General features: G+C 35.7%; 1 protein-coding gene across 3 annotated transcripts in view; it reads right to left on the reverse strand.

The window, feature by feature from the left end:
• Positions 1 to 19,196, reverse strand: part of LOC109069640 (cadherin-4-like) — a 225,409-nt gene that overhangs the window by 44,478 nt on the left and 161,735 nt on the right. For all 3 annotated transcript variants that reach the window (XM_042734278.1, XM_042734277.1, XM_042734276.1), the window contains one exon: positions 13,517 to 13,705. In XM_042734278.1, the coding sequence (XP_042590212.1) occupies positions 13,517 to 13,705 (189 nt within the window). The remainder of the gene's footprint in view (positions 1 to 13,516; positions 13,706 to 19,196) is intronic.

The raw sequence follows: 19,196 nt of genomic DNA on the forward strand, positions 1-19,196 counted from the left end.
AGTAATTCTTTACAAGTAGTGACACTATTAACTACATTTTCTCTCTCCTTCTGTCTCTATTTTTTTAGCAGTAGTTTGACAGTGGTTTTTAAAATAGTGCAGCTTTTCCAGTAATACAATGCTCTTTGCAACAAACTGTTATATTGTCACACAGGAACAAGAAGATTTTTTTGACACCTAGTTGTTGCATTAATAAACAGTTATAGAGAAATAACATTTTAAGCATTTAAGTGTAAGTCTTATGTTCTCACAATGAACATAAATTAGGTGTATTGTATTTTAACGGTAACACATTAGTATAGGGACCATTTCTCACTATTGACTACTTGCTTACTAGCATGCATATTACCCATAGTACCTATAAAGCACATATTCTGCATGACCATATGACACATCCTTAATCCTACCCAATACCTAAACTTAGCAACTACATTACTAACTATTAATAAGCAGTAATTATTAGTTTATTGAGGCAACAGTTGTAGTTAATAGCAAGAACTGGACCTTAAAATACATTTTTCCTAGTTGTTCCTAGTGCAATTGTTCACATTTTCACAGAGCACAAAAATGCCATCCTGGAAAAATTCACATAGAGCAGTGAAAAGTTACTGAAATTAAAATCTGAAAAAGTCATGGAAAAGTCAAGGAAACTTCAACAGTGAATATCAGTTTTACTAGTTACAGTATGCTCTAAAATAGTTCATACAGACTAGAGCAGAAATTGGTCTTTGTACGTGCAACGGCTATAAAAGTGATTTGTAAAAACCCTCATCTAGTAGAAAAGTCATGGTCAAAAGTTGTAGGAACCCTATAATTAATTCAAACCCTCAATGTGCCCCAAAACATGCCTCTGCTTAAATTATAATGTTGAATAGTCAAATATTTAAATGAAACTGTAGTTACTTTTTGTTAGTAGCCTTTAGCGTAACAACTTTTTCAAAAGACTAACATGCTTTAGTCTAACTACTTTAAATGAGCTCAGTGTAAAAACTGATTTGCACAATGTTAACTCTAACAAATGACAGACTCAAACTGAGACAGTGAATTTAAGGTGTATTTGAATCAGTTTATGATCACTGAGAATCGAACCGTTACTGCAGGGTTGCTAGCGGCATATCAGTTGAGCTACAGGAACCACTTTAGATGCAGAGAATGTTCAAAATACAGCGTAATGCTCTTTTACATCAGAGACTGAATCCTTCATTAGCTTTTCCCTGCATTGCCGTTTTTCATTTTGGGATTTGGCATAATGAAACAGACACCGCTAGAATAACAAATGTACTATTAATTTCAAGTTATTTGAAGTTATTCACATGTGCAACCGGCAAAGTATGAAAACTCAAATTGAGAGAGAGAAAATAAAACACAACAAATCAAATCAGATAAAAAAAATAAAAAAAATACTCTTGGAGCTCATTGAAATGCATGACTGAAGCCCAAAAAGTAAGTTTCTTTTCTATAGGCCTCTCTGGACTCAACTAAAGTGTCTTGATGGCCCTCTCTTATTTCCTGCCCAGGTTTTTTTCTTGATTTTATAGTATTGCACTCTCATTTTATGACTTCTTATTGGCACTCTCTGCTCTTCCTATGAGAACCCGAGGCATTCAAGCAGGCTATGAGAGTCAAGAGCTGTGTGAGGTGGTTGATGAGCTGGTCAACGTGTGAAGTCTGATGAGTGTACGGTCAGGCACTGTTCTCCAACCTACAGGCCACGTCGGGCTTCCTACAGGCTGTTTCGATAACTAAAGCACTGTGGTCAGGTATTCTCACTGCAGTCAAGTCTGTCTTTTTGTGTCCTTTAGTGCTGCTATTGTCTGCCACGCACCTGATGTTTGGGTTTCATTTGCGGTGGCACTTGTGTAACATCTGCTGAGAGCTTGCAACTTGCAAAGTTCTTTACAAAGTGGTTAACTACAAAGCAGTCTGCTATTCAACCATGTGTGGATGCGTTTGTGGGCGCACATGTGCCTTTATGAAAGGTTTCTGATTACATATTGTGCTAGACCTATCACACTCAATAATTCAGCATACAAGCTCTTGTCCGACTATATGGAGACCAGGGCTGCTGTTTAGTTTCATTGTCTTCCGTCCAAAGACAGACGGATACAATTCACCAGGATGAATCATCTTCCTGCCAGCATGCTAAAGGATGAGCAATGCACCAAAAAAGAAAACGTGAGAAGCCAAAGTAGAGGATTTATTGAGAAAATAAAGAGCGGCTTAAAATTTTTTCGAGAAACGGTTGAAACTTATTGCTTTGGCAGACCATTCAAGACGCTTTAGGAAATAGTCTTGCACATTTAAAAGATTAGTCACATCCTTTAAGGCCCAGGTTCAAAGCAATAAACAATAAACCTCTTTACATCATAGGAATATGACCAAAACCTGGCAGACGGAAACAAATTACCCTACAGTAGATCGGTTTCAAAAGTGTCTATCAAACGCTTCCTCCCTCCGTAAATTTGACAGCAGTCTACTTCTGTCAGTTTTATGACTCTCAGAATCATAACATAGTTTCTTATGTTTAACATCAAGGTGATAACCCAACAAACTGCCTCACTGTTCTCAAGGTGTTCTGTCTCGTTTTGATCATGGATGGTGTATCTCCTCAAAGCCCTGTCAGGATTGATGGAGGTTCTCTCTCAATGACGGACAAATTCAAATGTGAAGATGAGCTTATCAAGCTGAGAACAGACAAGAGAAAAAGAAGACAGTTGTTTCATTTGATCAGGTAACATTAGGTACTAAAGGACATCTGAAAATAATCACTTAGATATTAATATTTATATTTACCTTTTATTTTTAACTCTTTATATTTATAGGTAAGCTAAGAGGAAATATATTTTTTACATTGCATTTTTTGTATAAGATTTTTTGTATCTCCTTCTAAAGGGTGGATATAAATACCTTAAGGAATAAAATGTATACTTTAGGTACTAATATGTACCATTAAAGTACTAACATGAGTATGTACATGTTTGTATAGGAAGCACTAATTAGTACTACAATACTAACATAACACTAATACCACAAAATCAACCCATTGTGTACTAATATGTACACATTACTGTAGCTTCCTTAGGGTATTAATATGCATATGTATTTGCATATTAGTACATTAAGGACTAAAATGCACAATTTAGGTAATAACAAATACCCTTTAAGGTCATAAGGTGAATATGTACTTGGAATCTTGAGTATTAATTACTAATGTGAATTTTTAATTGGGAATTAGTATGTTAAGTTTAATATATTAGTAAAGTACTAACATTATATCAGTACCTACTAATACCCTAAATATGAATTAGCACTAAAATGTACACTTAAGGTACTAATATGTACCCTAAAGTAAAATTATGTATATGCATTTGCATATTTGTACCTTAAGTTCTAATTAGTACAAAATCTCCCTCTAGGTACTAACATTCATCCATTAAGAACTAATATGTACCTTGTATGCTACATTTTAAAGCACTAATATGTGTAGGTATTATCATATTAGTAATTAATACTAAAATGTGCAGTTTGGTATTACTATGTATTACTATGTTAGTAAGCTAATTAGTGCTAATACGTGCTCAGTTACAATACTAATTTGTGTATGTATTTGTATATTAGCACCTAATTATGAATAGAATGCATACTTTAGATACTAATATGGCTACTTAAGGTACAACAATGAATACCTGTGTATTTGTATCTTAAATACTAACTAGTAATAATGTTAACTCTTTAAATTTACATTTAATCATTTAGCAGACGCTTTTATCCAAAGTGACTTGCAAATGAGAACAATAGAAGCAATCAGACCAGCGAGAGAACAACAGTATACAAGTGCCATGACAAGTCTCAGTTAGTCCAGCACAGAACACATAGCTGTTTTTTTTTTTCAAGAACAGAATAGAATAGAATAGAATAGAATGGAATGGAATAGAATAGAATAGAATAGAATAGAATGGAATGGAATAGAATAGAAAAGAAAAGGTAAGTGCTAGTATTAGTTGGTCAAGTGCTAAAGATGTGTCTTTAGATGTTTCTTAGATGTCTTTAGATGTCTTCATTTCTTTTGTCTAAATAGTTATTCTGTGCACCTGTGTTCCTCTCAAAGTTCCTCATTATTTCCTCGTGTTTTTTTTTTTTTGTATTCAAGTCCTACTCCTAGCATTCTGTCTCTGTTGGGTCTACAAGTTGTGTTTGTGTGTCATTCTTCCTTCCTGGTGTGGATTTACCCAATATTGTGGATTAATTAAAGACCACAATGTTTCGCTTATATCTCCATCCTTCCTTCCGGAAGCAAATCGTGACAAATATGTACTTGATTATCAGTACTTACATGTATCTTAATAATAGTATCCTAATACTAATATGCACCCTACAAGTGTAGAAAAGTTACAGAGGTGTACTTTTTAGTGTACTGTCCCTGTTGTACAGTGTACATTATTAAAGCTGTAGCATAATTGAATTAGCCAAATAAATGAATAAACAAACACACAATGCAAGGTTTGTAAATGGCAGTCAACTCTGACAATCTTCAAAGTTCTGTGCACACGGATTCAGCCTGCTTACGAGTTATATGAAGACAAAATGGAATATGTATGAAAAAAGAAGCCATGAATGACATCTTTAAGATTGAGCTCCGGATGCTCAGGTTTAATATTTCTCAAGTGAAAGCTGGAGTCAGTCAAATACTTTTGCTCTTAAATCCCATTAGAAACAGATGAAACTGTCTGTTCCACACAGGCTACTTTAATATGGATCCTAGCCTGAATTGGAAAGGAATATGGAGCAGTGGCTGGATTTTGAAATATGGATTTTGTTCTTCCCTATTTTTTCTTTTTTCTCTCCCTCCTTCTTCCTTTCTCTGTCTGGGTATGGATAGCATGAAGAGGAATTCCATCTATATAAATGAGGCGGCAATGGAACATGAGGGGGTGATTCAGCTAGACTGATATTCGAAATTTAAATCAGCTCTATTCCAACATACAGGGACACGTCTTATTTGACTCTTGAAAGCTCTGTCTTATTTTACTGTAATTCCTCAGGTCCTGTAGTGAGATTAATGGCCCGGCTTTAATTCCAACAGAGCTGTGTTTACCCATAAAGCCTAGTTTTGTAATTGTAACCTCTTGTGACTTTGAGATATACAGAGTGAAATTCGAAGAGAAGTGTCCACATTCCATGTGATGCAGGTATGGAAAAAAAATCCCTGACACAATTAAGAGTAAAATGAAGGTACATACAGCATTTGTAAGGACAGAAATGGAAAAGCTATGCTGATTACACTCACTAGGGAACCTGCTTGAACTGAATACAGGACATAATCATAGAGCCGGACGATATCAGGAGTTTATCACGAGAAGAATAAAGAGAAAGACTGAAAGATGAGCCACATCGCCAGGGCTGCAGTCATGCGGATCTTTTGTCAACGTGATCGATTTCTCTGTCTCCCCTGAAAGTTGTTTTTATTTTGAGACATAGAGAGAGAAAGAAAGGGAGAGGGGAGCGACAGTGCAGAAGAGAAAATAACCATCTGAGTGAAAAGAAGAGAGGAATGGAGAAGGATGAAGAGAGACAGCCATCTGCACAGATACAGCCCAAATCAAATTGCATGAATTCACCACTGCATTCTCAGAGGAAGATGAACAGGAGATGAAGAGTGGAATGCGCCAATAACCGCATGATGTAGACAAATAAAAAAATAATAACGTCAGAAGACTGGGGGGGAAAAAAGAGTGGAAGCCTGTTGCTTTTGCAAGGTTATATGTTTCCCATTTCAAAGATAGCAAATAATAATAAAAAGCATTTAATCTAAACATGTTAGAGCTGTTTTGTCAAATCATATCATACACATGCATGCCAAACATAAAGCAGCCCCAAAAGTATTTTGACACATAACTGCACATTTACAAATGTGTGAATTTTGCCTTTGTGCAAATTAACAAATTGTCAAACTGAGTGGCAGTCAAGCACTCCATACAAAAATAGGTGTGTTAGGTTTTATATATAAAGTAAATGAAATAAAATTTCTGCATAATAAAAGGTTTTTGTATATGTTTGGTATTTTTGTATATAATATTTTGTAAATACATTACAAAATGTATTTATTAATAATAATAAATAAAACAAAGTATAAGATGATTGGTCTGCTTTTATAGATCTGCAAAAATGCCCCTAAAAACCAGGTGGTTCAAAGTTAAAAAAAAAAAAAAAAAAAAAAAAAAAAAAAAGTTAAGTAACAACAGCAAAAAATCTTGCCTCATTTTCCATTTGATTTGACATTTTGTAACACAATGGAATCAATACATTTAAGTGTACACAACATGTGCCTTAAAGGCTTATTAATGTTGAGAAAGCAATAAGACAGTCATCAAGTCGTGCATCAGAGCTTTTGAATAGAACTCTACAAACTGAAATTGCATGAACTGTATTCACATACGCTCCGCCAAGACCTTTTCCCAACTGCGAAGAGGGAACAGAATGGTATTGAAATGAGATAATTAGGAAGAAAATTAATATTAATGGGTGCAAAGAATTGAATCACAAATGCAATTACTGCATTAGCTTTGCAATTAAAATAGCTGGCTGCTGAATAGCTGGATATTCATGGAATTATGGGAGGTTTTCCACATATCAACAATCACATTAATTTCCCAAAGTCAGCACAATGGGCAAACAGTACAAATAGAGCCTTTATGTATTCCCTAGTAGTGTCCAACTGTATTCTCCAGGCATGAGACTCTCCTTTTCTCTCCCTCTATAAAAGCGCAAGGACCCCAGAGATAGTAGCACAGGCTAATGACTGCTTTCAGTCCAATCACGCTGTGTCTATTGAAAAGCACAATGGACAAATCCCAGGGTACAAGCTAAGAGGTGGGCCAGCGGCGTGAAAAGGGGGGCCGGGTAATTAGAGAGACAACCTCTACATGACTGCAGGAGAAGAGGCGATGCTGTTGTGCAGCTTCTGCACTTTTTCTACCGTGCTAGCTGCAGCTATCCACCTCACCCATCTTTTCACTCCGTCTCTTTCTCTCCACTCCATGCTCTTATAAACACACACGCACACATAGCATGAAGAATGGATGCGGGGAGAAATGTCAAGCACGCTGGTGAGGCAGGGAGGGATAGAGAATAAAGAAGGAGCCAGATATGCAGATGAGAGAGGGACTTAATAAGGGGGATGGAGCGAATCATGGCTATCATAATGATGCCACTGGTTAATGGGGTGTTAGTTTAGCGTTATAAGCCTCCAAATGGCTTCTAGTATCTCTTGGGCGAAATTTATAGTTTTTTGAGCCACAAAATAAAACAAGTGTTTTCACAACAAACCCTCCCATAATGTTGGGAATGACATACTAGCATACTACTATGAAGTGTATACTACCATTTGAGAAGTTTGGTGTCAGTACAATTTTTTATTCCAGCAAGGATGCATTTAATTGATCAAAAGTGACAGTAAAAACATTTATAATGTTACAAGAAATTTATATTTCAAATAAAAAACATTTTTAACATTCCATTTGCAGAAGTTTCTGAGCAAAAATATTAAGCAGTGCAACTTTTTTCAAAATTCATAATAACAAGAAATGTTAATTAAGCAGCAAATCAGAATATTATAATGAATTTTAAGGATCATGTGACACTAAAGACTGGAATAATAATGATGCTGAAAATTTCGCTTTGCCATCTGGTGAACATCTTTCAAAAACATTAAGAAGTCATAGCAAACTTTTTAAATTAGTGTATATGGTTAAATACACACAATACGTGATGTACTGTACATTAAAGTAAAAATAAATATGATTATTTTGCATTTTGTCCAATTTTGTACAAAGTCATTATTTGGAATTCTGATTAAATAACAAGTCAGCAGTTATTATTTCTGGGTTCATCCATCACGCTGGAAAAGGTCAAGTCTAGTGCAATTCATTACGGGATACAGCACTCCGTGTAGTGTGATCTGTGTTACACTAATCATTTTGGTAAATGAATTTGGGTCATTGAGGTACTGAATGCATACACTACTATATAATACATATGGCAGCGGATACAGTATAATACAGGTGCCAGTGATAAATGTGCTTCTGTCAAAGACACAAATGTCCACATACAGTATGTAAAGAACAGGCCGTGTTAGAAGCCTCTTACATGAAACATATTGCATACAAATATGAGGATTGCGTGGGCGGTACAAACATGAGGGAGGTCAGTGACAAGTATTCGGCAGTGCAACTTTCTCACAGGCTAAATTACCACACAATACCTTCTTAGCGTAATAGAAACGATCAGTCCACAACATTAACATTACAATATTATTCTCTTAGTTAAAATTACACACACCCACACACAAATGCTCACACATGCAAGCAGGTCACTGCATCAAGCCATTTAGTGCAGGTTCTTGAAGCCGAAATTGTGTGGGCCCACATTCAAGGAAGTTTGGTACTCAGTGAGTGAACTTTCTAACACTTGAGCTAAGTTTCACATTACAAGTAGCTTACTATACATCTTGCTTATTTAACGGCAGAGTTATTCAAGGTCAGTGTGAGAAATAACGATCATTCAAACTCTCCACTCAAGTGAATATGTTACCCTCTGACCCATGCTTTTACTGCCTCTGATTAAGTTAGGCGGTAATAGAAGAGCCCCACCAGGACACTTACACTAGCTGTAATGCTATAGGCTATGTATGACTGCCAGTTTTAGTCAAGGAGCATTCCATGAGATCTAATTATGCTTCTACCACACTGGATTTTTAGCTTGAGGTAGAGACGTGTAATCACATAGCAAGCAGCTTAGATTAGAGCTTGATGTCTCCTTTGTGTGGGTGATCGCCCTCAGATATCTTGACTCCCGTCAAAACAGAATAACTAAACTTCTGTCTTTCATTGGTATGCCCAAGGAGTTTGCCACAAACCTGTTTAGATTGCATATATGACAAAATTGCATAAAGATTTTGGCCAAGTCTTTGTTCTCCCAGCCTGTGCTTAAAGGAATACTTTCCTCCAAAATAAAAATTCTGTCATCCGTTATTCACTCTCACGCCGTTCTAAACCTGTACGACATGTAAGAAATATTTCAAAAAATGTGCTGGACAATAGTGGTTCCTATGATGCTTTTGAAACCAATATTTGAATCATTAGTCACTGACAATCTTCACCTCAAGTGAGCTGCTAACCACCGCAACCAAATCATTGAACCAGTGAGATGAACTTACGAACTGGATCATTTTCGATACGAATTAACTGATTCATTGGAACAATTAATTCACAAATTTAGTCATTGTTACTTCTTTCAGAAACTTTTATATGATTTAGTCATATAGATGACTTTTTTGATGATTTATGGTGCTTTTGCATTTTTGAAAGCTTCAGTACCTGTTCATTATAACTGCATGGAAAAAATCTTTAAACAGTCTCCTTTAGTGATCTGTAAAAGAAAGTTTACATAATGTTGAACAAATGAAAACAGAATTTTCTGGATGTAAGATTCCTATAATCTATTAGTTAAAACATGACCTGTTCTCTAGTCTCAACAACATTATTTATTGCACTATGCTGGAAAACAAGCAGGTTAGCATGATGTTGCAAAACATTCCTGTCTATTTCTTTTCTCTGAGCTCAGGTCCAGGTATCATCGAGCACCATTGTCAGGCAGAAGCGGCCATTAGCGGCATTAGCGCACATACCCCTTTGCAGTTCGTTTTCTAAATCATCCATGCTACGACAAAGCCCCAGCTCTGCTCACCAAATAATAGGACACAGAGAATGTGAATACTAGAGCTGGCCAGGTGCACTGAGCTTCCCTATCTCCCCTCGGAGCTAATGGACCAATATGGGAGAATGGAAATTGATTCGAGGTAGTCAGTAAATTAAGAATTCACCGCTTTCATTTTGTGTGCGTGTGTTGGGGGGATGTATTGTTTATTAGAATTTGAATGTCGTAGGTAATTGGGGATGTAGAAAATGTAAACAAGAATAAAGGCTGCTTTGCTTTTATTCATGTCAATGAAACTCATTCTTGTCCTTCAGGGTTGTGCGTCTCTAGACAATAGGCAGAGAAAGTGACAACTGTGTGATAGAGGTAATTAGATACTAGAGCAGAGAATCTTAATTCCTGCAAGAATTATATTAATTCTGTTTTATATATAAATATAATTTATGTGACAGAGCAAAATAATACATTTAAAAAATAAATAATAATACTATATATATATATATATATATATATATATATATATATATATATATATATATATATATACTATCTATATGTATGAGAATTTTAGACTATTAATAAATATACTGTCTCAAGAATGAGAATCTATGCTATAGTGTCCAATTTGTCTAATACCTTTTATTTACATTTTCTATAGAGTCTAATACATTTATATATATATAATAGTAATATAATATTATATAATAATATAATTTATATATATATATATATATATATATATATATAATATATATATATAAAATCTCCAAATAAGATATACAGAACTTTATTGAAAAAAGGTTTAAACAATATTTTTCATACTTGTTCAATGAACCATAAACAATTACAGCTTCTAGAAAATTTAATAGTGTAATAGTGTCTTATTACATTTATTATGCTGAAAATTATACACACACACACACATTAATATACATTGTATTAATAATATCAGTAACTATATTTTTTGTTACACACACACACACACACACACACACACACACACACACACACACACACACACACACACACACACACACACACACACACACACACACACACACACACATATATATATATAATTACTTATATAAATACATTTAATTTAGACCAAATACAGATCCAAGATGGATATAACAGCAGATGCACACTATCAACTTTGATGTTGGACCTTATTGGCAATTTGCAGCATAACACACAAGCCCAGCCCACTTTAGACAGGGTGAGTGCCAATGAAACCACCCAGATCTTTTGTTTCCATTCTTATTACAGAGTCAATATCATTAAAATCAACTAAATAGTCAAATGTGTTGTTAATCTTAATAACATAATTTGCTGGTTACATAATTACACCTATGAGATTCGATAGTGTATTGATTAATTCTGTAAGAAATAAGCACAAATTTTGGGAGATAAAAAAATGGGTCAGGCTAGGCTCTTGCTGAGTGAAATGTGCTCAGATGTGAATTTCAAAATTTTAAAACAGCATGCAAATGTATAGATGTAATTCAAGGTTCTGTGTGTTACATCATGTCCTTGGTACTACAAGACTTCTTCTACATTATAGAAACTCTTCAGAAATGCATAAAGGATGGGTTTTTCGACACGAAATGCAAGCCTCAAAATTACGAATTCTCTATGTAAAGTAAAATCCAGAGAACTGAAAAGAAGCCATATTTTTTTTTTTTTTTTTTTTTTTTTTTTTTTTCAGTACAAAATAATCTGCTTTGGCATAGTGTGGAATTTGCCTAGTATTGGCTGCAGCAGGTAATCTTTTATTGCCTGAAAATAGCCAACAAGCATAACATGTCAGCTCCACACACCCACAGACCCGGGTCTCTAAAGCCACACATTTAAGGCTAGAGGTGAGAAGGGTTATCAAAACTCTCCTCAAACGGATTCCATGCTTTTTCACAGATTTTCTAATCTTTCCATATGGGTGGTTTAAAGTGATGTCCATGCGTCTGCGTGCGCATTGGTGGAAAGAGATTGTAGTAATCCATGGGTGTAATCTGAGGTACAAGTGGCCGTGAGGGAGTTTATGAGGACAGTCCACAGAATGCTAAGGCCAGGCTGGAGTCTGAACGACAGATAACACAAACTTAAGCTTGTAGAACCCCAGAGAAGCTCAAGCATGGATAACACGCCTCAAAGTACTGCGGAGGCGGATACTTTTTAGTGCAGAGTTCTATAAAAACTCTTTATGAGAACACATCCTCTTCAACATTTGAAGTACCTTCTGCCATACCAACTATGTTAGAGTCTTCCATTATGGTCCTCAATCACATAATTTCCCTTCTTATACACTGCTGTCTAAAATACTTTCTGATTTTTTCTGAATTCTGATTGGTCAATAATGGCATTACATGGCCAAATATTGCAGTGTAATGACCAATAAACTCTATATTCCACAATGATCACTTTCTTTTTTTCATCTATTGGCCATAAATCTTCAAACTTTAAGACTTTTTGATCTTTTTTTTTTTCAGTTTTAAAGGTGCTGTATGTAAGATTTTGACTAAAGCATAAAAATACCATAATATGTTTGCAGATACATATTATGGTAACATAATATGTATCTGCATGCTAAATTAACATACTAAATTAACATACTAAATTAACATGCTAAATTAACATACTTGTTTATCTGAAAAAAAAAAAAAAAAAAAAAACAATGCTACAGTCAGTTATTCTCCTTTGAAAATGTGCGTTCTGGGCCGGAATGTCTGCCTCTGTTTTGGTTTGTGAAACCCACCCACTGCCAGTTTACCCAATTGTATTTCAGCACCCGGGTTGCCAGTTGGCAGAAAACGCAGTGTATTTAATTTCATTCATCGTCAAGTGCGCTCGTTCCTATTTCTGTCGTCAATCTGGCAACCTGCATGTGCGTCAAGTCTGAGGAGGAGGGGCCGGGTGAAAAAAACCCTCTCCAATATTTTGAATTTGGACTGCAATACCTAGTTCAACCACTCGGTGTCAAACCTACATACAGCACCTTTAAACTCAGTTTATTTGTCTAAAAAGCTGTATTAATTTCTTTTAGTGTTCATTCAAATTAATTTCAAACTAAGGAACTGATTTTACATGATGTTCTTGGTTGGCGGTGAACGCAGGGTCGCTCAGGACCCTGACTGTAGATACGTTATGCCTTACATCTAACCTAGCAGTGAACCCTGTAGATATGATATAAAAGATCCCTCAAAGCCTCATTTCTCATCTCATCCTGGAGAAAGTTATGGAGAGGCTTTGTAGAAGCATTAGATGGATGAGAGATGTTGATACCCTGTGCCAATCTACCTCTGAGCCCCCTCCTCATCAACCCTTGACTCAGAGAGGGAGCACAAGTCCTCTCCTTACCTTAGAAGGGCTCTCAGCGGCAGACGCAGAAGAGCTGTCTGAAAGAAAGCTGTTGAAAATGTTCACCTGTGATACTGCTTTTTAACCTCTTAGGTTTCTCTGCGGTTCAAGAGACGTGGCGAGGAAAGCTCTCTTTCAGAAGTGCGAGGCCTGGGTAAAAGCTTCTGTGTGGAAACTTGAGAGAGGCTTGTTCTTTTATGTCTCGAAGGGACACAGTGAAACTTCAGTTGTGGAACTGTCTGTTCTGAGAGACGAAGCTTGCCAAGATCTTGTGTCTTTTCATTCATGGCTGAGAGTTATATCTGTTTTACTAACAACCAAGCAGGATGTGTCAAAATATTTCATATGATCATTAAGTAAAAGCGATTGAGATTACTTTTGCCCTGAATAAAAATAAACCTTTACGGCTTTTTATAACAGTTAGCTGTGAACTGTAGCCATTACTGACCCTGACGAGAACTTGAGGGAAGGGTCCTCTGGAGTTTTCAGGCACGTTGATTGGTGGAATGACCCAGTCTCGCTTCTGTCGCCGCAGCCCATTGGACGAGCCTCGCTGGTGTTGTCGCGGAAACGTAATGAGCCTGGGATTTTGATAGTGGTTGTGGGAGGATCCGCCATAAATACCATCGCCAGCAAACTGTGGAAACATATACACACACTCCATATGAAGCAGATCTTGATATTCACAAAGACAGCATATTAAAAAGAAACTATAAAGAACTAAATTTGATGCTATAAATAAGATCATTATGATTCGAAAAGAAAATCATAAATTACTTATTTTCAAACAGCAAATTAAACTGGGAGAAATGGGAAACTAAAATATACAAAACATATGATATATAATAGACAATATACAGTATATAACTTTTAAATATCTCTAATAAAGAGATTTGCTAAGATATCAAAATCTATAAACAAATGTCCAACATTTCAAATTCCCCACACCCCCCACCAAAAAAATCTTGCTTGACAAAATTATCAATTTATGAATACTATCTTAAATCTAATATCTAAATCTAACTCTAATTAATTATGTAATAAAAAATGGTAATGAACAATGTTTTGATTTAAGACAAATGTATCTGATTAATTTGATATAAAACGTGTTGGGTTTAGTTTATATACTATTATAGTATTCAGTAGGGTTTTTAATTAATTTTTACATTTTCAGTTTTTTTTTAATTGTAATTAAATTTAAATTTAAAATTACATTAAAAAAATTACATTCAAACAGTTTAGTTTTATTTTAATACTTCCATTTTTATTTTATTTTTATCTAAAATATTTGTTTTGTTTTATTTCAATTCAATTAACAATTTTTTTTTTAAATTACAATTAATAATGCTGGTTTAGGTAAGTCGGGTTCGAGTTAATTAACAGTTAATTTAGTTAACATAAACAGTTGAATATTCAGTGTAAAATTAAACCTGGTCAACTAAAAATAATTTTGTATTCAAACTGTCTAAAATTAATGAATTAAAAAAAAAAAAAAATCAACAACTAAATTTTAACACTACAATACAATAAGACTACAAAAACTGTTAAAATTAATACTTTGAATCTTTGAAACAGAGTTGAATAAAGTGAGAACTCTTTAAATCTCCAGAGTTATAAAAGAGCAATTAGATGCATACAACAGCCAGGTTGAACATACAAACACCCCTAGGAGCACCTACTTTTAATCACTCATTATTTTTTGAGGCAATGGTACAAAATAGTTGTGGAGCTGTACCTGCACACCTGAGCCCTGAGTCAGGATCGTAAACATAGCTGTGGGGTTTCTGCTAAAACGACCAATCAAAATGACAAATCACGTCAAGGCCTCTGTAAACCAGCCCTTATAACACAGCAATACCACAGTGACGCATTCCATGACATTTCCTCATGGGTGCCCAATGAAAAAGATTGATGAAATACCACATCAATAATTTAGACAAGAAAAACTAGAGCTGCCGCTGACCCTTACTTGATTCATCCAAAGGCCAAGGAAAAGGGCTGAAGCGACCAAACAGGCACCGTTTGTCACGGGGCTGACTGTGTATGCGTGTGTGGAAAAGGGGACTGTCCTGCAGCTCATTTAGTGTCTTTAGCGCTCATCTCTGAATTGTCAGCTTTTCATGTAATCCTGTGTTGCCGTTTCTTCCCCTGACACCTTGACGTTTGTGGCACTGCATTTTCGAGTCGAATCCCAGTCTACTATCTCTCTCTCTCTGCCTGTCTCGTGTCCCCCGGCGGGGGTTGCCAACTCAAGCATGCGTAGGCAGGTCAGCCTATCAATGTCTAACAAACACGGTTTGTCGGCAGAAGAGCTCGAACAGATGTGAGGCAAATCTGAGCAAACATATTGTATTTTTTTTCCTCTTTTGTTTTAATTTTTCACAGCTTGATGGCTCTGGCTGCAGGGGCTCGGAAAATGGAGGGATTGTAGTGGAGGGAGGGAGCCGTGAATGAGCGAGGAGGGCAGCTGTGAGGCACTGATAAAATCACTTCCGCCTCAGCTCTGCTCATCCACGAAGCTCAAAGGTACCTGCTCCTGCAACAGAGAGCGGCTGCAACAAGACCTTTCGGGGGGCGGCAGGTGGAATTACGGTGCATAAGAGGGTGAAATAGAGAAAGAAGAGGCTGGAGAATGGAAAAGAGATTGAGGCAAAATCAAGTTGAGCAGTGAGGGCTAAATAATCCTCCCAGACAAAAGACAAATTATAAGAAGGTATTCGGAGCTCCTGTGTCTAAACTGCAAATTTAAAAATAAAACAGCTATCTTAAAAATAAAGGTTCATTATTGGCTTCAGCGGTTCGATGAAGTAAGTAATAATTGACGATGGGCCACTGAATTACTGAAAAATAATGCACACCCAAGGTGGTAATATGGACCCAATGTCTTTTAAAAACGTATTTATTTACATTACATTTAGTCATTTAGCAGACACTTTTATCCAAAGCGACTTACAAATGAGGACAATGGAAGCAATCAAAATAAACAAAAGAGCAATATGTAAGTGCTGTGATAAGTCTCAGTTAGCCTAACACAGTACATGTAGCAAGGATTTTTTTGTTTGTTTGTTTGTTTTTGGAGAATTATATAATAAATAAAAAGAAAACCGATAGAATAGAAAAAGAATAGAGTAAGCTAGTGTTAGAGGCCTTTTTTGTTGCTTTTTTGTTAATTGTATAATAAATAAAACAGATAGAATACAAAAATAATAGAGAAGCTAGTGTTTTTTAAATAGTTTTTTTTTTTTTTTTAAGAAAACAAGCAGTTAGTAAATTAATCTAAAAGTCTAAAAAGGGCAAGTTTTTATTTCTTTATTTCTTTATTTTAAGAACAGTATTCGAATATAGCGTGCTAGTGTTAGAGGGTCAAATAAAGATGGAATAGATGTGTTTTTAGTCGATTCTTGAATATGTCTAAGGACTTGGATTGATTTTTTTGCTGGTCATTCCACCAGGAGGGAACATATAATTTAAGTCCGTGAAAGTGATTTTGTGCCTCTTTGGGATGGCACAATAAAGCGACGCTCACTTGCAGAACGCAAGCTTCTAGAGGGCACATAAGTCTGAAGTAATGAATTTAGGTAAAGGGGTGCAGAGCCAGTGGTGGTTTCATAGGCAAACATTAATGCCTCGGATTTTATGCGAGCAGCTATTGGTAGCCAGTGCAAACTGATAAACAGACGTGTGACGTGCTTTCTTTTCAGCTCATTAAAAAATAATCTTGCTGCCGCATTCTGGATTAATTGTAAAGGTTTGATAGAACCGGCCTGAAGACCTGCAAAGCGAGAAGTTTTATGTATAAAATTACGTACAAAATTTAGGCCTGTCAGTTTAACACGTTAACTTAATTATTTAGTTATGAAAAATAATGCAATTAATATATTTTAATGCCGTTAATGCACTGGCACCGCCCCCCAGATCTGTACATCATCTTACATTTTCTACAGTGGAATGTTGACAAATATGACCCAGGGCAACAACTCCATAAATGCAGTTTTGCCCTAAAATTCAAGATATTGGGGCAAAAAAAATGCCTGTTTTGAGTTTTAGTCTCATATTTATATCATATGATAAGCAATATCACACAAGCAGTGAGAGCAATATCACACGAGTCAAAATGGACACGAGTCAAAATGTGATTTTATACAACAGTTCAGTAAATAAGTTAATATTGTGCTATATTTTAAACACAGTTTTGTCAAGTGGTGTTTAGTTTCTGAATAAATCCATGTTTTGAACAAATCGCGTGAACCAATGATTCAGTAGCCCATAGAGAGAGCCGTTTACTGAATTCCTAAATGAATTAGCCGTTTGAATGAATCGACTCATAAGGACATTTACCGCCACCTGCTGGTAGTTTTAGTTTTTTTTTTTTTTTTTTTTTTATTTAAAAAAGTTATGATTAAAGGGATAGTTCACCAAAAATAGAAAAAATAAATAAATTCTGTCATAATTTACTCACTCTCATGTTGTTTCAAACCTGAATGACTTTCTTTTGCACAACATAAAAGAAGGTACTTTGAATACTGTTTATAACTAAGCTGTTTTGGTCAGTAGTGACTTTCATTGCATTTCAAATGTTTCTCAAATTATTTTCTTTAATTTTCCATATTTTTTTGTTATGCCATTGTAGCCTAAACATTTAACACAATAATAGCTTTAAATTATCTTTTGGGGGTATTTTCACAGGCAAATTTAGTTTGTGATCAATTAGATTAATTAATCGCAGCACCCTGTAAATTTTAATTGACTGACAGCCCTAATAAAATTGTAGGTTTAAAACTAATATCTTTGGAATATCATCCCAAGTCTCCGCTGATGTTTCTAAAACATAATTTAAGAGCAAGTAATGAAGGCTTGAGCAATAAATATGCAGAATAATGCAGTTACTAGAGAGAGAGAGAAATTAAGAATGTGTAAATTACCTGAGTTTGTGTGTCTCTTAACAGTGTTACGAACACTGAAACTGTAAGTTAAACTGCTTCAAAAACTGACGTTACAACTTCACTATTGAGAAATGCAACATAGCTTTTCATGTGCAAACTATTTTACTGCAAATAAAGTCAGTGGCAGGGCAGCGCTGACAAATTTCTGTATCTGTATGTTTCTGTTTGCATGCAAGTGTGTGTGCACGCGGACAGCAGGTGAAAGAAAGCATTTTTTATACATAAGTAATAAAGGCTAATTTAGTAAAAAAAAAAAAAAAAAAAAACTTGGAAATTGTCATTTTTAACCTACTGCTAGTGATGTTTGTTTGCTTGGTCAGCATGGGTAATGTGGTCGACAGATATGAAATTTCTTAAATAACTGTGAATATTTGCACACTTTAAAATGTTCAACGACCAATCAGAATCAAGCATTCAACAGCCCTGTGGTACAAGTACCTTTAACATCCATGGCAACTTTTCATTGCACAGAAGGGACATTCGATTCTTAAAATGGTCTTTACACTAAGAAAATAATATTTGTTTGTTTTTTGTTTGTTTGTTTTTAAAGAACTGTTCACTGAAATGGTTCTTCTATTGCACCCCTTTTATATTTAAGCAACGTCACCTTCGGGAGGACACATTCATATACGGTGTGACCAGCCGAATGTGTTTGAACATAGGCAAAAGCTTAATCTCTCCCTTCACAGATCTGTTCATTAGTGCGGGCTATTCATCTTCTCGATCTGTCTCGCGCTCCATCTCTATCATTTTTTTTTTTTTTTTTTTTTTCCTGCTGACAAACAGGACATTGGGAGCTGTGATAAAGACCTTGGTTTATCAATCAGCTCTCACTTGCGCTTCAGAAGCATTCCTCCGAATGTGTAGCCAACAGCACAGGAAGATCCAGGCTAGTCTGATGCAGCATAGCATGACAGCGCCAATGAAAGGCACAGACTTACAACAGCATGCCTAATGAAAAGGTTTATTCCTCTGGTAGGGCAACAAACACTGCACCCATTACAACAGACAGTGAGGAAAGAATAAACTAGAACAAGCATGTTGTGTTGTGGGATGGCGCATGGCAGATGTAGGGAATGTGCTGCTACGTATGCGTGCGTGCATGTGTGTGTGTGTGTGTGGGCGCATTCGGGAGTCAGCATGTGTGAAATGGCTGCCTGGATTGCCCTGAGCTCCTGTAGCTCC

Source organism: Cyprinus carpio, chromosome B11 (assembly GCF_018340385.1).
Source record: "Cyprinus carpio isolate SPL01 chromosome B11, ASM1834038v1, whole genome shotgun sequence".
NCBI lineage: Eukaryota > Metazoa > Chordata > Actinopteri > Cypriniformes > Cyprinidae > Cyprinus > Cyprinus carpio.